This window comes from Pithys albifrons, chromosome 7 (assembly GCF_047495875.1).
Source record: "Pithys albifrons albifrons isolate INPA30051 chromosome 7, PitAlb_v1, whole genome shotgun sequence".
Classification (NCBI taxonomy): Eukaryota; Metazoa; Chordata; class Aves; order Passeriformes; family Thamnophilidae; genus Pithys; species Pithys albifrons.
The window spans coordinates 52484194-52508942 of NC_092464.1; the positions used below are offsets into that span (position 1 = coordinate 52484194).

The 24749-nt window shown below is 41.8% G+C and overlaps 1 protein-coding gene across 3 annotated transcripts in view; it reads right to left on the reverse strand.

The window, feature by feature from the left end:
- GLI3 (GLI family zinc finger 3) overlaps nt 1–24749 on the reverse strand; it is a 291398-nt gene that overhangs the window by 116604 nt on the left and 150045 nt on the right. For all 3 annotated transcript variants that reach the window (XM_071559578.1, XM_071559579.1, XM_071559580.1), the window contains one exon: nt 23226–23468. In XM_071559578.1, coding sequence (XP_071415679.1) covers nt 23226–23468 — 243 coding nt within the window. The remainder of the gene's footprint in view (nt 1–23225; nt 23469–24749) is intronic.

Consider the following 24749-nt stretch of genomic DNA (forward strand, 5'->3'; position numbering starts at 1 on the left):
CTTTTATCCCCCCTCATTATGTTCAGCTTAACTCCTACCCTTCATCTTTCAACCATTCCTTTTTCCATAAGCACAAACCAAAGGAAAAAGGGAACAACCAAAACACAGGCTATGAGTGAATGCCCTGCAGTACAAGACCCACAGATACACGCACTGAGCCAGAGGAACAGACAACAGAAATATTCCCACACCAGGAAGCTGCTTATGACTTCCATGTGCAAACGATTAACCACAGGCAGGGCCACAGGAAAACACACAGAGCATCATGAGTTTCTTTCACAAAAAGAAGGGAGAGAGATACCTATGGATTCTGGAGTGTGGAGAGTAAAGGCAAAACAAAGTGGCACATCAAATAAAAGCCGTGGGGCACTCAGAGACACAAGCAGAAAGCAGCTGACAACAACTGCATATGTGTTATCAGGTGCATGTGTAGTTTTCCACTACATGGTGGGGTCTGAATGTATGGGATTGCTGTTTAAACTTGATCACCTGAATGAGGCATGTGAGAGAGCTCTGCCCTAAATTTTGCTGCCTTACCCACTGTTAACTAAAACTCTCACTGCAGCCAGGTGTTCTCAGTCAGGGCACCCATTAATCTAAGCACACTGCAGGGACACTGGATGAAAAGAGAAGGGAAAAAATCTGACTGAAATAAAGTACAAAGTGAGCAGAAACCAAGAAATACCAAGTAGGAAGAGAAGCAACCCAAGTCAGGAATAGTTGGAATAGACAGGAATAGCCATTCCTTGTTTCTGCTGTCAGAAAGATGTTTTCAGTTCTGCTGAGACTTTTTATCCACTTCCTCTGTTTCTGGCTGGTCTGTAACACAACTGAGTTAGGGAACATGGCACAATTTGTGGGAAACCCAAGCATGCTGTAAATCACAGATCACATCAGCATGGTTCTACTGTACTGTCTTGATTATTTAAGAATTTGTACACACACAGTAATAATTCATTAACTACCTCTAAGACAAATTCCTCTGTCTTCCTGGGCACCTAATCCTGCTTCCAAAAATATGTGTCTAGAGAGCTCATCAGAACAGCCCCACAGACAGTGAGGTTAATCTGTAGAGTTACACTGAAAGGCACTGACTGGCCTATTGATGGCTTGTAGACCAACACTGTCATCAGTGAAAGACTTCAGTGGGTCATCAGCCCATATGTTGGATCAAGTGTGTTTTTTAAGGTGAGGACATTTATACTAGAACACATTTTCCTACCCTTGCAACTAGAATTCTATTTCAGTTTACTAAAGCTTAAAGATATGGGTAAGGATCTAACAAAGACTTTGTGCTTATTTTTAGCTGGCATAATAGGCTGTTAATTCAGTGCAATAAAATCTATTATTAACTACTGAATGACTATAAAATCACTTGCTTAGTGAAGGTGAAAGATCTGTACTGACTGTACTCTAGTAATTTTTTTCTAAGCAGAAGTAACTGCTACCATGACTATTTTTTTAACATTGAAGTCAAATGGAAGGAGATTTATTAGATTTACCTACAAGAACATAAGAAAAGAAACTTGAAAACATGCAAGCTCAAAGTTTTTTAATGCCTTTTACTTACTAGTGGTGCCTACACAATTAAGCAGAGCAGCTAAGACTCAGGATAAACTCAAAGTTTACCTGCCCTCTTTAGCAGAAACCCTAAGACTGTATAAATTAAACCAAGGTGGAGGCCCATTCTCTCTCCAGTTTGCTTGTTGTGAGCTCAAGTCAGAGCTGGGAGCTGGGACAGGTCAGATATTGTAGCTCACACAAGGGACAAATCACATGGAGATGCTCCATTACTTTCCCCCAGATATGCAGGGTTTACAAGATAAAAGGTTTCTCCTATAGCTTTTTTTTTTCCTTATTGCTATAGGTTAAGATGGCCAAAACTGAGTTACACTGGTTTCCCCTTACAGAGAAGAAACACAGCATGTCAAGTCAAATTCTCTGCATTACACCCCAAAACTGAGCAAGTCACCTCACTGCCCGCTGACAATGTCTGGTTGTAACAAAGTCATTCCCCAGCCCCCGTGGTGCACCTGTGACAAATAGCATGTATTTATGTACCTTTCCATGAGGTCTAAAGAAATAATTTAAACAAAACTTTTATATTTATGAGCTTGCTTGGGCACCTGGTTTTCAAGTCAGCATTGCATGAGTATTAATAGGGCTGCAAAAGTCTATGGCAGAATCACCCAGGCAACTGTATGTGCAACAGAACATCAAGCAGCTAATGCACCAGTTTGGAGAAGAAAGCTTCCTCACTGACAACGAGTCACTCACGCTAATTGAAGTCCCACGCTCGGTTACGGTAAATGACAAACATCTCAGGATGTTACATGAGAAAGCTTTCCTTTGATACATCTGCAGGCTTGTCATGCTTTTTTGACTTATTGTAAAATAAAGACATGGGACAGGAGGCTTTTGAGACTCCAAAAAAACATGAAGGAAAATAATGGAACTCATTACTGAGCAGAGTTTTGACTTGTTTGAGGTCTGCATTTGCTAGTGAATGGAACAAATGATGTTACAGGGTGAAAGCTGCCAAGTTTCATTAGAGTACTTCTGTGGAAGTGTATGATCTCAGAGGCTATACATGTTAATTTACAGTAGAGTTTAGATTAAAGTGATGAATGTGTATCTAGTGTACATTTAAGCTCAATTTTAAAAGAAAACCAAGCTGGGGCCTTCCTGTTCAACATGCCACTGCATATTCTCCAGTGTAGAAGTGGAGCACCTCAAGCAGTTATTAGTCTCTATTGGCAGAAGGACATTGTATTTAATTAAGTGCCCACTCTAACTGCAAAGTTCATTTCCTAACCCTGAGTTCAGCTATCAGAATACAAGTAGTTTGAACAGTGTTTCACATCTGCTTGATGGGTAAAAGCTGTCAGAAGGTCCTGTCAAATAAGAAACAGAATAAAAGATTAATTTCCCAGTAAATTTCGTTCCATCTTTTTCTCTCTCCAGCTCAAGATGCTGGTTACCATCTAGCTGTGAGCAGCCCTGGCATTTATCTCTCCCAAAACCATAGTAGTGTTTTTTCTACTCTTTTTACACATGAAGTGTAAATGGGATGAGCTTGAGTGCTATGCACTTACATAGAAGGGTGGCAAGTCCATTCTTCGGTGAGGATGTATTTAGATGTTTTTGTTTATCTTCCCATTTATATAACACATGTCCAAACCACAGCTAAACTCACACAACTAGAGACGGCAAGATATTGAGGTACTGGAGTGGGTTCAGAGAGGAGCAACGAGGCTGGTGAAAGGACTGGAGCACAAGTGCTGTGGGGAGAGGCTGAGGGAGCTGAGGGTGTTTAGCCTGGAGAAGAGGAGGCTCAGAGGTGACCTCAGCACTGTCTAGAACTACCTGAAGGGAAGCTCTGGCCAGGTGGGGGTTGGTCTCTTCTCCCAGGCACTCAGCAACAGGACAAGGGGGCACGATGGGCTCAAGCTCTGCCAGGGGAAATTGAAGTTGGAGAGCAGAAAAAAATCCTTTCCAGAGAGAGTAATCAGGCATTGGAATGGGCTGCCCAGAGAGGGGGTGGATTCTCCAACCCTGGAGGTTTTTAAGGCGAGACTGGACGTGGCACTGAGTGCCATGATCTGGTAATCAAAGTGGGGTTGGACCAAGGGTTGGACTCAATGATCTAGGAGGTCTCTTCCAGCTCAACTGATTCTATGATCAACATAATAAAGCACACAAGCAGGCTTCCTGCTTATGCCTCACATTTCTTTTGAAGCAAGAGGTGATGTCTGGCCAGCTGGGCCTGCAGGAGAAGCTGTGCATTACCCACAAAGGTAGAACATCACAGACAGCATCTAAGTCCACACCTCCCCAGCTGGTAACTCGCCCTCAGAGCAGAAAGATGAGGCTCTGGGGCACGACCCCAAGCTCAGCCCAGGTTTGCAGGAGCACTGACCCCAGCAGCAGTGGCTGGGTGCTCTGTGTTAGAGCAGCACAGCTCCATGGCAAGGAGCTGCACGCACTCTGAGCTAAGTTCACGTTGTTTTTTTTTTAAACCAGGTCCATTTGAGCTGAAATGGAACATTGTGCTTGTAGAAACAGGACCTACCAGCATCTGCTGACAGCTGTGCTGATACAAGCAGAGCTCCTCTGCAGTGAGTGACACAGAAAACTGGGCAATGGATTCTCTCTGCTGTGTGACTGACTGCAGGTCTGTTAACTTCAGCCAGAGGTGCAGGCAGACACAAGCTTGTGTTGCTTCACAGAAAACATCATCTCTGAAAAGCTCCACCATTCTCTGTGAGCTGCAGTAACATCCTCGTGGCATTAGGCAAGGGCAAGATTTCAAACCAGCTAATTAGCTGCAGAATGAGGTAATCAGCAGCAAGCTAACATACAGAAAATAGGTACATATTTTAAAATGTCAGGGGATATTTTGGATGATGGGAGCGTGGGTCGTACATAAACAGTAAGGCAGCAGAATGACACTCAAGTGGTATTTTCTTTTACACTAAAGCCTTCAAGTTAAAAACAAAGGCCAGTAAAATAAGAAGTTGTGTTTACTGGGTCCCTAGACTTGCCATCTAATACAGCTATTCATCAAAATACTGCATGCTTTTTGCATGACACACGTGTCTTGTTCAATCAATGGAAAGCTGCTAAAAATCTCCTAAATATCCTATTCTAAACAACGCTTTGCAGCTACAACCACAGCCTGATTTTGATTTATTGAATAATTTGACCGGAGAACACCTTAAGTCACAACAACATTAAATGCAATAACTTTTCATTCCTTTGCTGAACAGCATATGAAATTAAACAAAATAAAAATTGACAGCACCAAGTTATCCTGAATCTATTCCAGATGGATTAAGTTCTGTATGTATTAAGGGGAGAGTTTAGCTTAGGTTTGACATTGCATTTCACTGACTCCCCAAAACAAATCAAAAATAACCTAGGATGTGTTACCAACTCCATTTTAAATCTAAATATTTCTGATACTAATTATGGAGCAAAGGGAGAATGTTGAAGACATTTCAACTTTAACAGTCCTGCCATTCTGATTAAAAAATATCAGCTTTACATCTGCAAGAAATTTATAAAGTGGACTCTCTACAAACTGTTAGGGAGCAATTTGTGCACAGTTAGTTCTTTGTTTAATCGAGAAATCTGCCCAAACCCTGATTGTGTGCTTATTTCCCTAAGGCTGGGAGTGAAGGTTATTTCATTATGCCTTTTGGGAGCAGCAATCTATCTAATACGTTTCTGAATTATTCCAGATTGAGACGAAGCTGAACATGAGAACAAAGCCCTGCTTCCACAGCAGAAAGACCAGCCTAACTCCCAGCTGGGAAGATTTAGGCAGAGATTTATAAGTACAAACACTGAAGAAATTTGCAAGTAATTGCATGTATTTGCTCTCTGTTGTGGTATGCAGTAAACTAATATTTATTAAAACATATCAGCACAGTACTTGCTCATTACACCCTTCCTAGACTCTTATTGCAAGGTTGTAATGAGGGTTTGGTTTGGTTTTTTTCCTTTATACTTTCCAGGGCACGAGGGCCAGTGGGAGAGGGCAAGAAAATCAGGATCATTGATTGATATCTGCTGGTTTTGTAGGTTAACATGCACACAAACCCTACCTCTGTAATTAAATAGAACGTTGTAATTGCTGCCAATGAACAGACAGGAAACAGTACTCCCACCTGTTCTATTAGACAGAACAAGACATCTGGATACTCAACCTTACTATAACCTACTTTTTGTGTTTCCTGCTACATACAGAAAATACCCATTTATTTTATTAGCCCCTACACACCCTGCAGGTTCATGTTTTGAAGCAACATTCAGTTGAATTTTTGCTGAGGTTTGAAATGTTGGTTCAGCAAGCATTGGTAAAGTCCTACCAGGCTGGAACACGAGTTACTTGGGAGATCCCTCACTCAGTGCCTGGGAATATGGCACTAAATATCCACACATTTAATTGTTCCTCTGGGACCCTCATTAACTGCAGCACAGGTGGGGTTTCTGCAACATCAGTGTCCTCCTCCATGTTATCCACTTCTCCAAAAGTTCTATCAAAGCTCAAGTCACTTTGAAAGCCATTTGCTTTCCAAAGGTTTCCTAAGCAAGGGGACACCTGGAGAAGTTCTAGCACTATCTGCTTTGGGAGAATGCCAGGAATACCCAGGTTTGTTCCATTCAGTGATGGTTCTAAACTGCCTGTTCCAAAGACAGTGTTTCAAAAGCCTGGTTAATGTCAGTAGGTGACAGAAACCTACCTGGCTAATGCATCATTTCCAAACCCCTGGCAATTCAAAAGCAAACAGAGGAGTAGCTGTGGGCATAGATTTGACTCTGCCACTGTATCCTCATCAGGTAAGGACACACAGATTCCCCACCTACCTGAACCTACAACATCATGGCCTAAACTGATGAGGCTTTACAGTTGTATTATATTACATTATCAAACTGGGTTTTGTTTTAAGAGGGCTCATTCTCTGTTTCATAAATTTATTTGAAAGCAAATAATTCTGTTTAGCACTTTAAAAGTCAAAAACAGATTTTCCTGTACAGACTTTTGGTAAAAATGTAACAGCTAGTGACTTGTATTTGGGGTCTTAAAGAACAGATCATTAATTAGCACTTAGCATAAAAAGTTTTGGTACTCTTTCCATGCAAGATTTCTGTGGAGTTCTTAGGACTTGACATTACAGCTGCAAGAGCAGCACTCGGGGTTTTCAAAGCAATAGTCAGAATTTAGCCTGTCTCCTACTACAAAATGAAAATTTCAACTAGTAATTACTTGGAGTTGAGTTAATATAGTTTAAAGTTGGTAAGAATAACATACTTATTTACTGTGTGGGTAGTCTAAGATTTATGACAGCCTCAACTATTAATTTCCACATTTTTAAGTGCAGGGATTGTATAAACTATGAGACAGGTTAATTTCACTGTTGTCATTTAGTAACTCTAACTGGCTATTAAAATGAGTGTTTTCTTTAGGAAGTTTCCCTATGAGGTTCCTGCACCACCTTCTCTGTCCAAGTGGTTTTTTTCCTTCTGTGGAGATAAGCAAAGTTTCAGCACTGTGGCATGGAAATCCTTTATATCAGGAACAACAATTAAGCCAATGCTCAACTTGAAGAGACGTTTTGTAACCATCTCAAGTTGGTGGGATACAAGGACAAGAATAAACAGTGCAATATGACTATATGTTTAAGAGGATTTCCTTCTATTAAAAAATTTAAATAATTAAAATCCCCCAAACAACAAAAAAACCCACCAAAAATCCAAACCAACCAACCAACAAAAAAAAAAACAAAGAAAAAACCAAACCAAATCCACAAAAAACCACAAATCTTTAAGTAAATGGGGAAAAACACCCTGAGCCAATCATGCAAAAATCTAAGTGTGAGTAGAGCAGACCAGGCTGCTAATTGCTCCTCTGAGACCTGCTGCATTCACTGCACACCTGACATCATCTGCACTTCCATTATGAAGCCAAATCAACCACATACGCTCCAGCACAGTCCATTCTCACCTTCACTACTGGCAAAATACACAAAAAGATACCCAAATTCAAGGCTAGAAGTTAAGGCCAAGAGTGTTAGAAATCAGACACACTGTGTTAGGTTTTAAGAATGATTACATTAGAGAAAACACTCTATTTTCATATCACCAAGTCCCAGGAGATCACAAAAAAACTTCTCAATGGTCAGCACTTCTGAAAATTCAGCCATTTAATAACATTGTTGCATCAAGCTATAGCTTGACTCTGTGTATTTCCTGAAGAAATATTTACAGCTTTAACAGTACTCAGCTACCAAATTACTGACCCAACCTCAGTTTTTAAGAAGCTTCATGTGAAAAAAATAGTGGCCAACAGCAATTTGGAAGAACATCCATAAAACACAGGGTTAAAAATAGTTACCCAAATTGAAAACCAGGCTAGGAATAGAGATTTCAATGCACTCTGAAAGCCTTTCTAGTTAATTAGTAAGGCATGAATGTAGGACATTAGACATGGATTTTTATTTGTGGCTTTGCCACAAACTTCCTTGGAGATCTCGAACAAATCTCAACCTCTTGTCTATCAGATGCTGCAAGTGGGAAATGGGTCTGTGTGTAACTGCTTTGAGAGAAAATTAGCACTTCCCACAGAACACATTACATGGGGCCTTTCTCAATGAGTCCTGGAGTTTTGCTTCATTAAAAAATAAAATAATTAATGAATTTAAAAGTGAGTCAATGTTGAAAAACCATTCTCCACTACTCACTGCTCTATACTGACTTTAAGGAGAAAACTTTGCACTACCTTGACAGAAAGAAAGAGCAAAGGAGGAGTTGTGCACAAGGAGACTCTAAAAGGCCCTGAAAGAAGACAATCTGAAAATCCATCCAGTTTTTTATTCCTAATTGAACTCTTGGCTTTGAATATGATTTGAATCTATACTGTTTAGCACAACACTTGGCAACTAAAATTCACTGAAACGACTGAGGAATGAATTCCTACAGTTCCCAGATCACACTGCATTTAACAGATATTTTTGAGTATATGTTTCTTCTTGCAGGCAATTGCTACTGCCACTTCTGAAAGGAATTTATATTTGCCAACAACAGCATTCATTCAGCTGTATGGCATCTGTGTATGGAAGAAAATAAATAAAATACTTATTACACACACACTCATTTTCTATTGCCTTTTTATTTTTTTTTTGAGTTTTCAGATTGTTGACTGTTCTCTACATAAAATAAAGACACTCTGGTATAATCATCAGACTTATTTTGAGCAACTCCTAGTCCATTCCATGCTTGTTAGCCTGAGATCAATGTTGATGGCAAAAAATTTAAAAGGATAAGATTCCACTGCTACTAATATAGAATGCAGAATTTACTACCACTGAAAAATTTCTAATAACAATTATAAAGCCCCAGAACTAAAAAAAAAAAAGTAATACATTTTTTTTTTTACACATATATAGGGAGAGGTTTGGGCAGCACCTGCTGCAGTAGCTTTATATAATGCCTTAGAAAATCCTGGGTTTAGCCAATTATAACTTTCTGAAAACTTCTTTTTCAGGAGTTAAGTTTTCCAGGATTGTTCTCCAGTTGAGCAGAATCAAATACCAGAGTTTTGCTTTATGTCATAGCAGAAAAAAAGAAAAAGAAAAATACACACAGACTTTCATATAGTTTTACTCTCACAATGAAAGAATGGCTGAACTTTACACTTTGCACTTGCAGGATGGCTGAGCCCCCTAATTTCAAGGTATTTTTGTTACTTAGAAAACACCAGTACTATTATTAGTAAATGTTACTATGGAGTATGTACCCTTGGGCTTGGTGCAACCTGAACCACTTCACTTTGTGCTGAACCATTTTTAAACTCCCAGTTTGAAAAGATGCCTCATAATGACACCTTCACATTGAAACTGCACAAACAGCCATTAAATTCCCTTCAACACTCAGTACTGCTGGTTTTCAACATTTATCGTCATTTGGAATAAAAACATGTATTTTCTGAACTCAGAAATTTAACAGTAATCTTCAGAAAAGCTCTGCAGAAGTCCAAACTTCTGACAACTACTTCTAACATGAAATTAAAGAATGGGAACAAAAATTTAACATCATGTTGCTTATGCATTTTTTTGAGACAATAAGTATAGAATATTTTATTTGTATACATATTTAATATGTGCATCAAGACTATGGCTACAGCACTTGATTGCATGGGCATAAAATGACACACCTGTCTGAGTCATATAAATTTAGGCTGCCAATAATATGTCTGTATTTCTTCAAACAACAGGTCTTCTTGAAGGGATCTACAGCACCTCACATCACATTTCATTACCTTATTTCAGCTAATCTTTTTTTTCCCCCCTTTGTTTCTGCTTCTCTCATCCTTCCACCCTCTCAGAATTAGCTATTAGGGGGAAAAAAATTGCATAGGCAGAATTTAACAGTCTTCACAAATACAGTAAAAATTAAACACATGCACTGCTTTTAAATTATGTGCAGTTTGAAATGCAAAAGTGTCTGAAGGTCAGAGGCATATTTGTGGCTACAATGGCACCATACAGTTTTATATAACCAGCATGAGCTATAGGATCTCATATAATATTTTTATATATAAAGAAAACTAATCCGCTATATATATGTATGTATTACAAGCACTTTTTAATACACCACGTAACTTCCAAACAGAACACTCAGAAAACAACCCAGAAGGTTTAGGAATGTGCTGTTTGGCTGACATTTCCCTTATAAAGTGAAATCACTACATAACTATATGACAAGGTACTCTGTAGAAAACAATGCACAGCTCATAATTTTACCCCAAATGGATTTAACTTATGGTTATTGCTTAGGTAGGAAAGTTTTGGGGTTTGTTTGTTTTTTAACTAAAACACTATCGCTTGTCATAATAATTTGAATTAGGGCCATCAAGCTTCTTGATATGGTTTCAGAAGAGCTAAACTTTAGGACTTCTATTAGTCCCTTAAGCTATTTATTACCCTCAGAGCAGTAACTTTACTTTCCCCTGTCAGGACCACTGATACTGTTTTCATTTACCCAACATGAACTTTTGTCTTACTTTTATCTCAGCCATCATTTTAAAGTTACAGTATCCAAACGACTTTGTAACACTTAGCCCAGTGTTACAAAAGAATCCAGTTCACAGTAACATTCCTTTCTTTGGCATCACTGCTTGCCTTTTTCCCACCTTCAAGAGGCAGGTCTGTAACAGTCACACAGAAACAGCACCAAGAACAGGATGTATAAAGAGGCACTTGCTGCTGCATCCCCAAACCCAGCTCTCATCCCCACATAGGTCATTGCTTCATTCTGCTTGCTGCTATTTCACCAAGAGCAGCCTTTTTCCCTTGAAAATGGCAGATGTATTTTCATAAACAAACCCTTTCAAAGTGCTGCTGTGTCTTTTTAACAAATTAAAGGTGAAAAATCACTACATGCCCATACCCTTGAACCCTGAGCAGAACGGTGGGAATGCAAAATCCACGGGAATAAACCAGCTCTGATTTTGAAGCCAAACTTCATCATTCCCCTCTTTTCTTTTTTTTTTTTTTTTTTTTTTAGGCAGAAATGGGGGTGAGCACAAGAGGAGAAAAGGAAAAGAAAGATTGCCAAAAGCAGCAGGCTGAGCAGAGCAACCGGAAGCATGCAATTTACTGCTGATGGTTCAGGGTCTGCAAAGGACTGCTCAAGCTGTGCTCAACAAAAACTCAGTAATAACCAAACAGGGGAGCAAAAAAAGGCAAGATGTTTGGCTTTACTTTCTGTCAAATACTGTTAAATATGAGCCACTTAAAAAAAATAGAATGAAAGAATGTAATAATGCTTTGTACAGGTGGTACTGAGGTCCCTGGCTGGGCCTGCAGACAAAACCATTCCCGTGTAAACCTTAAAGAGGATTAATCCTCAAGGACCACTGTAATGAGACCTCAAAAGGCTGCACAACAGCAGCCTATCGCGGGGGGAAGCAGGAGCCTGCTCCCAGAAGTCTTCTCTAGCAGAGTTACATCAAAGCAAACTGGGAGCAGATAGCAGGATTCTGCAAGAATCCCTTATCTCGGCGCTAGCGGATGCTGCTCCTCTGATTGTCTTGAACTGCCACCTGTCCCAGACATCTTTGAAGGCAACGCTAAGCCTGTGATGGATCTGACCTCCTTGAGCTGAGATTCTTTTATGTCTTTCTTCATTTTCTGCTCTGTTACATTCTTTCCCTGCAACGCATACTACATGAAACAAAGGGAGTTCTCACTCCTTGACTTACTGTCCCCAGCTATTTGAAAGCAAAAAAACAATGTTAAGGATTATACTTCACCCGCAATATGGAGCTGTCCTCAGGAGACAAGCCTCTTATTTTTGAGAGTTATAACTAGATGGTTTTTACACGAAGGGACTTTACAATGAGGTTCAATGTTGCTGGGAGCCAAGATATGAAAGCTGCATATCAGAGATAGCTTAAAAAACAAAAAGGTTCCTAATACAGAAGTATATGAAAAGCCACATTACAAAAATAAGCAGGAAAATAACCAGGAAGGAACAAGCCTCAGAGGAAACACCAAATTATTGTAGTATGTGCATGCATCCCATGTTGCACATCAATAGCCTTCAGTACCAGTGTCCACCATACTGTAACAGTGACAAAATCATCCCAGATTAAAAGAAAAAGTTGGTCACTCCCATGAAGTCACTGACATGAAATGTGCACCCAGCTCACACAAATGGATATGGCTTCACCGGGAATGTTACACAGCAGGATTTGTTTGGAAGCAGGAATGTGCTGGCAACCACACTCCCCTGACTTGGTGACATGGACTTGCAGCAGGATCAGCCAGTTACAGTGCTGAAGAAAGGTTCAGGGGGATTTTATTCTCATAGCTACAAGCCACAGAACATAAGTCACCATGGTTCTAAAAAGGCTGGGCTGAGGAGGAATACTCCTACAGCTCCCACCTCTGGTTTCCCATTCCTGCACTTATTCAGTTCTGGGACAGTTTTTAAGTCCTTTTCTTCTAAGTACATGGCACAGTCAGAAGAACAAGAAATAAAACACAGTTAGGCTGAAGAGGATTGCTGCCTGCCAGCAGCACCTCTCAGATCCCTGCACAGATAAAATAAAAGGGTGTCATTTGTTGCAGTGAGGTGGGACTCATGGAAGTGTTATGCAGCAGGATGGAAGCAGGAAGAGAAAGCACCTGCTTCTGAAGCTTCCTGGGAAATCACAGCTGGAAGAAATCAACCAGCCATATAAATGGTGAGATTCTGAATCAAACAGCTGAGCTGGACACTGTGAAAGACTGCAGCAAACCAGGAGCAGATATATAGGGTATGAATGTTAATTTTAAAAAGTCATTACATGGAAAACACTGAGCAAACCCAGGCATTTTCTGGAGCCAAGACCTACTGGCACATGTTGCTGAATTAACATGGCCTAGAGGCATACTCAGAAGAAATTTGATGACTCCTTCCCATCCACATGAGAATTCCCATAACAGAGTATCCTGCTTCAGGACCACAGAGCAACATAGTTCCCATGCAGGAAACTACAACAGGCACCTCTCAACAGCCAGCAGAGCACACCTTTTCAGGTGAGTGTCTCCCTCAGAGAGCTGTGCCAGCACTTTGTGTGGCTGTAACAAGCAGTGTCCATGCCTGCATCGCTTCTTGAAGGCAGCCCAGAGGTCACCCCTTGTGATAAGACACATCAGCTTTGTGCTCTGCCAGCCTTCCAGCACAGCCTGGGCAGCAACATGGCCACAGACTCTGGTCCAGCAGGATCCTGCCTGCCAGAGCAAGCCCCACATGTTAACAACAGCACAGGCAAGACTCCCACAGGCTGTCTTCCAGAAGATTCCAGACAGGGAGAGGCTGGTCATGGCACAGAGACACAGCATGCTTTAGCTTATCTGTGTAGACCACCTTTTCAGAGTGCAGCACAAACTAACATCTCTGAGAGGAACAACCACAGCAGCCCTCAACTCCTCAGCCCTGGTTGGTAATGGCACCACTAAACATCAGATGTGTGATAATCTGATAACTAACTACTGACTTGGAAGAGGTTTGCCATTTTCCCCCAAGAACCCAGAAACACTTTTACAGGCCACGGTTCTGGGCTTCATTCAGGTTTTTGATTTCTTCTGTGGGAGCAGACAAAGCCAGATCAGGCATTTGGCCTTCATTTAAAGGGGTTTCTTCTGGTTTGCTTTATGTGATCGAATAAAAGAATAAAAAGAAGAACTGAAAACTTGTAAGAGTGAAAATAAGCACAGACCATGAGCATTGCTGGTCTCATGCAAAGTAGGGGCATATCTGAGCAGGCCATACATCAGGCTTTTCACATCAAATATCCCAATAGTGGGCACATCAATAATTAGCCAGCAATACATGATGAGTTCTCCTCTTTTCCCCTTCTAGTTAAAAAGAAAAAAATTCCCCTCCTATCATAGTGGAAATTAATGTTTTTGATGTCTGGCACCAATTTTATTGTTAAAAGCACTGTAGATCACTGGTGTTGATGCCAATTCAAGTATCATCCAGCATGAGGCCCGGCTTTGGTGCCAACAGCTTCGTCACTGTACCATGCTGGTCCATCCCCATAAAGTGAGCAACCACTGTTTATACATAACACAGGCTGTGATCCGAATTTTATTCACCCAAGTAACCCAATCTCTTTTCAACAACAATGTCTAACAGAAGTCAAGGTGAAAGCTGTAAGCTTTCATCAGTTCTATCTGTAGGTAGGTTGGTGAAAAAGAAATGTACAACTCAAATTCAGAACCTTTTCACACTAAGGAGCCTGACAAGCTGGAATGAAATTTGTTTCAACACATTTTAGCTCATTAGTTATTTGTTTCAGCACTTGGTGTGGTGTTACACTCAGCTGTTACCATAATCAGCCACTTATTTGAAAGCATTTCATATGCCATTACTTTTGGCTTGTTACCATGGTCTACTTCAACAGAGACTGTAGATGGAGGAAAAACAATGTTCAGCTCCTCATTTACAAAATGGTAACATGGATCCTTGGGAATTCTAATTTTAAATTACAACTAGCACAAAGAACAGGTAAGAAAAAGGGGTAGAATATAAAGTAACAAGGGATTATTCCAAAGTTCATTGAAGCCAGCAGCGGTTGATTCATTGAATTCATTGGCTTCTGGATCAGTATCATTCAACTGTTTGGGAAAAATGAGGGCTCAAGGCAGCACTGAAATGTGAAAAAGAAACCAAAATAAATAATGGGGCACCCTCTCTACTACCTTATTCAGTGTGATGCATGAAACAAGCCTAATCAAAATTAGAAAGGAACTCTGTTATCTGGGGAGCTACCTCTGCTGGACTCCAGAAACTGAAAGACAATTAAAAAAAAACGCAAAACCTAAAGAATGTTTTGTAAGTGATAACTCTTATTTGTGAAAGGAAGTGTGAGGATGGTGTACAAACTTGTACATACAAACATTCCCATGCACATACTGCCTTTCCTGCTGGCTGGATACCCACCAGCACCACACAAGCCCATGCCCACATGGCAATACAGCAGCTGTACTCTGTAAAATACAGCTATGAGTACACTGATTTTCAGGACAGTCCTGTTTCCCCACACTGCGGGTTGCTGCCTTCACTGTTAGCTGTATATCAAAAATGAATAAAGGTAGCCTGTATAACTCTGACTGAAGAGAGAAGCATTCCTGACATAATCTCCAGACTGAGATGTGACCCACTGAGCAAGCTCAAGAGCCCCAGTTGTAAGTAATTTGAGCAGTGTTCTAATAAGAGTTTAGAGAGGACTGTGTAAACTATCCAGGCTAAGAGGTAAAGAGCCAGACTGAGAGGAAGCTAATTGAGTTGCTAGGTGTGAATAAAAGGAAGCAGAGGCCATGGCTAAGTGGCTCTCCTCCTAAGTACTGAGCTCAGTCAATAGGAATAAAGCTGTACCTGCTACTGATCCTGAAAATGGTGCAGCAATTAAAGCATTTAAACTCTCTTAAAAGTAAAGGCCTGGACTCCAACAGGAGGCTAACAGTGAGAGACTTCCATGGGACAGGACTGAAGCTGCACCTTGATAATGGGCCATGCTGCCTTTCAAACCCCTCTTGACAAGTACATGGTCCATGCTGTGGAGAGAGGAGGCCCGTGGTGCCCCCACCCTGCCAGTACTCCCACTGCCCAGCCTGAGGCATCCTCTGTGGCACAACACCCTCCTTCAGTGCCCACACCTCGCCCCAGCCCCAAGGGCAAGGCGGGGAGAGCAAGGAAAGATGGTGCACATCCAGATCTGAAGCATCAAGGGTGCCAGGAAACTACCACAAGGGAATCATAACGGGAGCACCCTGCTGGCATTAGCTGCTCTGCAATCTAATTACTGCTAGTTCCCTTAACAAAAGCTGGCAATGAGAGTGGAGCTGGAGCAGAAATGGCCTGAGCTTCAATGTTAATTTTCTACATTTGGACACAAGAACTGAGGATTCTTCTGCCTAAACACAGACATGTAGACTTACCTTAGATCTTCCAAGGTATCTAGGACATTCATACAGAGTTCTGACATATGACACAGCATACACTAAAGACCAGTCTGTCCAGGCTGGCAGACAGATCAACTAGAACCCTCACAGGCATGAAAATGGCACTCAAGTGCCAATCTAAATTCCTTCTAGTAACACTGACCATTGGCTACAAAGGCAAGAAAACCATCTCCCTGGCACTGAGAAGCACTGCACAGTGGTTCAAGTGTATGACCTGTACTCACCAACTCTGGAGAATCTGCTTCACTTCATGACAAAAATCATGAACACCGAAGCAGCAGCAGGTTCACATGTTCCCTGTGCTTTGCCACAAAGACTCAAAGTTGTTGCAGCCCCAAAGCTCCTTACAAATACAGGTAACCCATCAAACACAAGATGCATGAGGCTGAGTGCTGACTAACCTTCTCAAAGCTCTAAGCAGCCAAGCAAAGCCAAAGGGGCTGCTTTTTTTCCTCAGTCCTTTGGACAAAAAATGCACACAGGGCAAAGCACTCATAGAAAGCTGACTGACAGCAACCTCAGGCATTATGGGATGCTTCAAAATATGGAAAAATGATGCTTATCCTCCCTTGACCACTAGTCCTCTACATACCTCTCTTACTGGGCTAGCTCCTTGCACTACACAGCTTATTAACAGATCATGGATTACTCTGATAACCAACAAAGAGAGAACTAGTCATCTTGCCTGTTGACAGGTAGTAAGGAGCACAACAGTTACATGGTTTGGTTTTTTTGGTTGTTGCTTTGATTTTGGGGGGAGGGTTTGGTGGTTGGGGATTTTTTTCAGAGAACACAGCAATGGGAAGTACCGTATCTCTCACCATATCTACGAGGAAAGAGGAAACTTTGGCTTCTCAGTGCTTTTCACAGACAGAATCACAGACTATTCTGAGTTGGAAGGGACCCACAAGGATCATCGAGTCCAACTCTGAAGTCAATGGCCCACACAGGGGATTGAACCCATGGCCTTGGCATTATTACAACCAAGTTTTAACCAACTGAGCTAATCTCAGGGTTTTCCCCACCTTCCAGCTGCTGATGGTACAGAAGCCACCTTGTAAAGACACAGGATCAACCCAAATCCACTACAGATCTTCAGTTTTAAAAGCATTGCAACAAATATCCATGTATCAAGAAATACAGCAACTTTGAAGAAGCTTTTCATTCTCTCCTGATTTAGGGACAGCTGATCTCCTTGATGCTCGAGAGATGGATTACATTATTTCTTGGCTTTTTGTCCAGAGTTCTTAACTATGATTCTGTGACTCTGAGCAATGTATTCTGTCTCTCTCCATGAAGGCAGTACACAACAAATACATACTGCAAAGCATCTAAAAAAGCTTTAGCTGAAAAAACAAATTAAATCTATTTAAGAGGTGTTTTTGCAATTGTCCTCTGTTTTTATCGTCCCTGTTCCATGGGAAAAAAAAAAAAACAAACCAAACCAAAACAACAAAAAACCCACACCACACACAAAACCTCACCACACAGCTTGTACTTGAGCAGCCAAAACTGAAAAAATTCATAGAATTTTTTAATCTGATCCTCAAGTCATCTTTAAAATTCTGAAGTCCAACAGAATTATAGGGCCATAAGAGACCTCAACTATTATATTCTACCCTCCACACAAACAGGATCACCTCTTTCTGTATCACTGCCTGCAGTTACCAGCTGAAATTAATACTACTGCAATGACAGGAAAAGAGTCAACACAGAGAGAGACAGGTATTCACCTAAAGTTGAGAACAAACCAAAGCAAAAAAATCCCCCAAATTCTAAAAGATCCCCTTTCAGTTTCTCAACCAAACCACACCACATTTCAAAGCTTTTCAGATACTGGCAGATCTGAAGTCTGTCTCATGCTGAGGAGAGAAAAAAAATCCAGAAGGAAGGAAATCTCCGCATGCAAATCTCTGGGTGCAACTGTTACTTCCACATGAGGCCATCACACAGGGCCAGCAACTCCAGAGCTCTCAGGAGACACTGCTAATTTCACAGGAGGGCTCCAGAGAAATGGGCAGGAGTACTTGTAATGAGCTGAAGTTCCCAAACAGAGCCCAGGAGGTTTGGGAGGCGTCTTGGAGAAGGTATTTCGATTTATAAGCTGCTAAGCTTACAAGGTCTGCAGCACCTTCCTAAATTTCACACTGAAGTTGCCTCTGACCATAAGTTTGAATTTGAGAACAGTAATGTTTTTTGTTGGAGGCTATTGAAAGATACTCTCACACTTTAGACTTTTAATCCCAGAAATGTTTTTTTCAACCATGCTAATTTTCTTAAAGACATACACTTCAGTTGCTCAGCTGACACCAGTAATCTGACATTCACTTTTGTACTCAAGGCTTTTTGCCCTATGAGTTTTATTAAAAGCTTTGAATTTTACTTTTTCCAGCTACCCCTACTTGACAACATTTGGGAACCACCCCATAAATCACTGTCAGTAGAGAGTTTTGTTACTGGAGCACTTAAGCCTCCCCCTTCCAAAATGCTCCAGAAAGAGTTGAAGAAGTAGGACCCAGATTTTTCAGAGGTATTTAAGAGGCCAAATTCGCTTTGAAATTGAAGAGCACTTAAATGTACTTAAAGACCCTGGCCCTAAATCTCTCCAAGGATTCTTCACTGACAGTCTCCTACCACTGTCCAACCAGGCTGGGGAGAAACTCTCTATAAAAAGCTGTCTCAGGCTGTCACCCTGAGACATTGGGAAACTAGGGGTGAGCTAAGGAGAGTGCCTGATTTGGGACTTTCCAAAAGTGTCTCAGTTGTCTTTCCAGAGTCCCAGAATGTGCCAGGGAAATGACAAGGGAGGCCACTGGCTTCCCCTCTGCAAAACAAATGGGGAGAGACTCCCATGAGCTCATCTGCTGGTGGTGACCTGGGCCACTCTCCCTGCCGAGTGACCACACACAGCTGGCCATTGTGGTTCAAGCCTCACTGCCATGGAAAGTCACTGCTTTCTAATTATTGCATTTTAAGACACTGTTTCCAGTTACCGCTTTGCATCTGCAGAAACAGAATCCAATTCAGTTTTGGTTTTTTTTCTTCCCCGCCCTCCCTCTTCCTTTCCTATGGGGAGATGAAGGAAAGGGAATTCTTAACAACAGAAACTAAAACACTGTAAATGAACAAGCGCACCTGACGAACCAGCATTGCATTTTTCTTGCTGGGGGCTTTTGTTCATGTTGCAAATTGATTTTGAGATGACACTAACACTGGCTAATACAACTCAGGCAGTTACATGAGGCCCAATCCTTACAAAGTCCAGGCACAGTCAGTGGGAACGGAGGGCAATCGATACCTTTGGAGGGCTAATCCTATGAAATGTGCAATAAGCAGTTCCCACTTCCCCAGATAGATACAGAAGCTTCAAAACCAGCAAAATGAACCCCTGGTAAGGAGAGGGGAGGGCAGGGGTAGGGAAAGAATAGAAAAAGGGGGAAAAAAAGAATAAAATAAAAGAGTGAGTTCCTGTGCAACCTTTCTGAGATGAAGCAATTTACCAGAAAGAGATTCCTGCCAGGGCCACACATTCCTGTATATATAAATTTTTAGATCAGAGCCAAGTGAACTGTCATTGCTTTTCACTTAAGATAATTCTTCAGGCTTTGCTAATTAGGTACTAACAATTCTTTCATATGAGCTGTGAAACCCAGGGTAGAATATCAACAGTATGTTTCAAATCAAAGTGTTTACATCAGGAATGATTCATTTTTTCCATGAGGAATGACTTGTGAGACAGGCACTCTTAGCACTGCCATAAATCTGCATGGAAATTAAAACTGTGGAAGAGAAGAACTATTGCTATCCCCATCTCCACTGCCTCAGCCCCACCTCTAGAGAAAAAATTTAACAAGGGGCTCCAACTACATCTGGAATTAGTGTTTGAGAAACACAGGGGGTTTAAATCCATTTAAGAAACACTGATTTTATGGTCAGTAACTCTGCCCTCCTCACTAAGGAAAGGTGCAACACATGAAGGGAAACTCCAGCATTCCTCTCATCGTTCCTGTATCTTTTCAAAAGAACAAAAGTTTCCAAAAAATGAAATAAACAAAACCAACCAATCCATCCCCTCCCTCCACTTTGCAAGTGGTTAAGAAATCCATAACAAGAAAGAGAGGAAAACCTTTTGGTTTGGGCCTGTGTTTTGCCTCTTATCTCAGTGAGCTGAGCACGGGACTGCACTCACATTCCCACTTGCTGAAGGGTTGAGGGGCGCTCTGGTGGTGCAGAAGGGCCACCAGCTCCATAGCAGTTTTCATCCCAGCTGCTGGAAAAGCTGCTTCACTTGAAACGCAACCACTGTCCCCACCCACACTCTGCAGGAGAGCAAACTCCCTCTCAATGAGGGATTTATTCCACATTTATGGGAACTATTATTACCAGCATTTACAACATCAGTCATTTTCATTACAAACAAAAAAAATTAAATCAACAAATAAATCCTGCAATGCACAGAGACACATATTTACATTTAGAAATGCAAAGCACTCAAGTTGTTGCAGCTCCTGGAAGGGACAAGCGTTCCACACACAATTAACTTAAATGCCCTTTTTCTTTTTTTTGCCATAAAAATATACAGATGTCCTTCTTCAAAAGAATTATTTTCCCTTTTCCTCTGTTACAGGAAGCCTGCCCACACTTTTAAATACAAAGTGGGTATAAATAGAAGCACAAATTAGGCATCTTGCAAAGTCTATATTTTCTGACTCTACAGGGAAACTAAGAAATTACCATGAGTGTTTACATATCTGACTATGTTGAATTCAACTAATATTTGCTATCCATATGCCCAACAAAACTGGCAAGAAACTGAGAAAGGAAACAATAACGTTGCTGGTTCTTTACCTGTTGCTACAGTGGGACTTGGGTGTGTTTACATTATTCAGGCTTTTTCATATGGACCACTAAAAATGTCAGTCTGAATACAGTTGCCACTTTGATGAAAGCATGTCGCACTTATATAAATGATACAACCACTATGAAAATTTCAGTAAGACTGTCTGCTTTCCTATAAATTTAACTAGACACTTGTCTCTTTAGTTGTCTCTCTGTATCACAGCTGTTAAAGGTAAATAAAAGCATGACGGCTCTTTATATGACATTAATAGCTTGAGGGACTTTATAAATCAGTGAATACAAATGTATAACTGCTGCAGCAGCAGCAAAGCAGGTCTGTTCATCTGATGTTTTCTGACTTAAGATTTTTGCTTTAAGATCATGTTGCTCATTTAAAATTAACTCGTCTCCTGTTTACTGTTGTATGCTGGGAAACTTCTGGTGCTCTCTCAAATTCTGACATCAATGGTTTTCTGGGAGTCCACATAGCCTAACTAGCTACCATTAATGGTCACAACACAGACACAAGAGCTTCATTAAATCTTGACAACTCTTGTCAAAAGGTGAATTTGAGAAAATAAAACGATTTAAACTCAATACAAACTGCTCAGACACATTCTGACCGACCAGCTCCTTTTCTTCTGTCTGAACCTCCAGTAGTATCAATAACACTTTGAACAAGATTTAAGGGGTGAGCTGGCAGCTGGTCAAAATGGAAATCACCACCACTAAATTCAGCATAAGGTTTGTTGTTTGTTTGGGGGTTGCTTTTGTCACACATTTCATCTCTCCCCAGCTGTACTGCCTGCAAACAGAAAAGACATTTTGCTTCCCCAGTAACTCTTGCTTGTTTTTAAGCTAGATTTGGGAGTTTGCTAACCATAAGCTATGAATGGTGCCTCCATCCCACCAGCTAATATTTCTATGCACTGCTTTTCTTGGGAGTTTGCTGCTGCAGCACATCCTCCTCGACAGAGAGAGGAGTAACTCCCCCAGAGGGTTTGGGCAGGTCTGTACAAGGCAGAGCAGGACGTAGAGGGTGTGAAAAAACCAACTGCCTACACTGGAAAAGAGCTGAAAACCTTAACTGCAAACTTTTCCCCTAAATACTGATCTCAACTATAAGGACAACAAGTGTGCGTTTTCTCATAATACCTCCACCCTTATTAACAGTCAGGATCTTTTTTTTTTTTTAAGGAGGTTAGGGAGACTTAAGGTTGTGCAAGACATACTTTGATCTGCACCCTGATGAGTGAACATTCCCCTTTGCTGCTAACCCAACTAATGAAGGGATAAAATTAGCTTTTATCCCTGGCACTTTCTTTAGCAAAAAAACACACACTAATCAGCTGTCCTCACTAATCAGTCGTCTGGCTAATGACCTTTTGCCTTAAAACACTAAAATTTCTGAATGATGTTAAAAAAAAAAAACAAACCAAAAAACAACACAGATTGGCCTCTCTTTGTGGTCTTAAGCCTATCATCTGGAATTGGAGACTGCAAGGTTAAATGGCAAACCTGTATCCTGGCTGGGTGATAAATCTATAATCAAAAGGCACAAGCCTTGACACCTCAAGATGTACTTCATTACTACACAACTAAATGAATTTTTTTCTCTTTTTTTTTTTTGTAAACTAGAAACAGATGAAAAAAAATTGCTTAACTCGCTCACATTTTGCCTGTGGAGAAATCCATTCCACATCTGTGTTCAAGTGTCAGTTAATTTCTTACTTTTTTATTAATGCCTGAGCAGGAATTCAGAAGTTAAAACCATTTGCCTTTTTACCTCCCCCTTACAACTTCAGGGAACTGTAGCTGGGAAAGAAAATTGCAAAACCACTTCATCAGCCCGCAGTCTCAAACACACTCCTGAACGTCTCAAAAACCCTCAGAAACACAACAAAAACTCCTAAAGCACAGCAACAAGCCTTCCAATCCCCCACATTCTCATCGTACACGGCACAGTCCTTCCTCCTCTCAATATCATATTTTAACACCGTTTTAAAAGAGGGGGGTTCAAGGCCTGTTTCGTTTTCCTTCTGTGCTTTCTTTAACAAGACCCTTTTTCTCTGTGCATTAAGGAGGTGGAGCAAACACAGCCCTGGATGGCTGAGGAGGATTAGCAACAGATGAGATGTCCTGTGCAAGTTGCTTTGCAGAGACCTGAGGTAATTCCTGGCTGCAACGCAACTGCCCCCTGGTTTCTAACCTCAGGAAGCAAAGGGTTGTGTTTCCCACAAACACAGCTCCCCCCCAGACAAGGAGGTTCTCCGTGGGGGACGATGCAAAGCGACAAACAAAGTTCCATTAAATTTGACAGCCTTCCAACTTTGCACCCTGAGCGAACCAGCGGGCGATACTCACGGTAATGAGGGTCCATGTAACCATTCCGGGGGTCCATGGTAAAGAGCGTCCCGCGGTAAGGTACGGAAGGTTCGGGAAGGTGCGATATAGATCCATGGATCTCCTTCTTGATTAATGAGGCCCTTTCCTCACTCGACGTGGAAGGCTCTTCACTGATCTTGCCGAGGCCTTGCCCACCCTGCGGCTGCATTGTGATCGCGTTCCTTCTCTCTCTGTGATAGGTCTGCCCAGGACTTTCATCCTCTGCAAAAAAACGAGGGGGAAGAAAGAGAGAAGGGAAGAAAAAAGAGAGACGCGCACTTTTAGCCCATTTACAGCAAACACAATAAAGAAAAGTTCTCCCCCCGCCGCCCTCCTCCTGCTCCCGTGTAAGTTGGTGCTGGGAGGTGGCTGTGAGGGATGGCCGGGGGACAGCGGCACAGCAGTACATCACAGTCACCCATGCACCGATGCTCCTACAGCGGGGCCATCAATTGTGCGGGGACAGACACAGCCTGGCTGCTTCCCTGCCTCTGGGACAGCCAGCCTGGGAGCTCACGCTCCCTGATGGGAAGCCAAGGAGTGATTTGTCACACGGAGGAGGAGATGAACCCCACCGGCTGCGCCTAAATCACACCCAGCCACCCACCAGCCCCAGCTCTCGGGGGGTTTGCTTGTGGGAGGGCCTGAAGCCTTGCAGGGAGGGTGGTAGTGATCAGAACTAAGGTGGGCGACAAAATGGGTACAATTACTCAAGATACAGCCCCAGCAGCATCGGGCAGGCAGAAAGGAGGCCACCTGCTCTGATAGTGTCACCATATGTGTGCCTGTGCAGGGCAGTAGGGTACATTCCCCCTACTCTTTTTCCCATATCCACACAGACAAACCCACAAATTCTTAATCAACAAGAGGAAAGGAAAAATGGAATAATAATAACTAGGAGGGTCAAACCCAAGCCTCTAGGCCTGTGGTAGCTCTTGTGAAGGAAAAAGAGCCTCCTGACCATGGCTCCACCTGCCTTCCTTGCAGGCAGCTCCAGGAGTAGGTGCTGAACCAACCCTCAGCTCCCACAGGAATTTTAACACCCAGGGACTACACGCACCCTTTGAGAACCAGACAAACTCATTCCGTCCCTCAAAAGTCATATGTTTGTTCCCAGTTACACTCACACAGCCCATGTGGCAGAGGGGCTTTGTTAGGCACATGAGTCTCTATGTAAATGCTCTCCATCAGCTACAGGGTTGGTTTAGAACCCAGAGATGCTCCTCTAAACAAGCACAATGGATTGCTGGCTGTAAGCCTTGGCCAATGCCGTGCTCCAGGTACAGCCTTGTTTGATCAACCACACTGCACATGGGAGTGTACACCAAGCCATCCTGAAGGAGTACTGGTGAAAAGGCTTCATTTCAAAGCTGCCCTACAGTTCTAGAACCACATGAGCAATCTCAATTAAATGCTGAACATGAAAATGGGAACTAGAAAACAAAATGAAAACACCCTTGGGAAATAAAGCTAAAGGGCTCTTGCTCTACAATCCATAAGCAA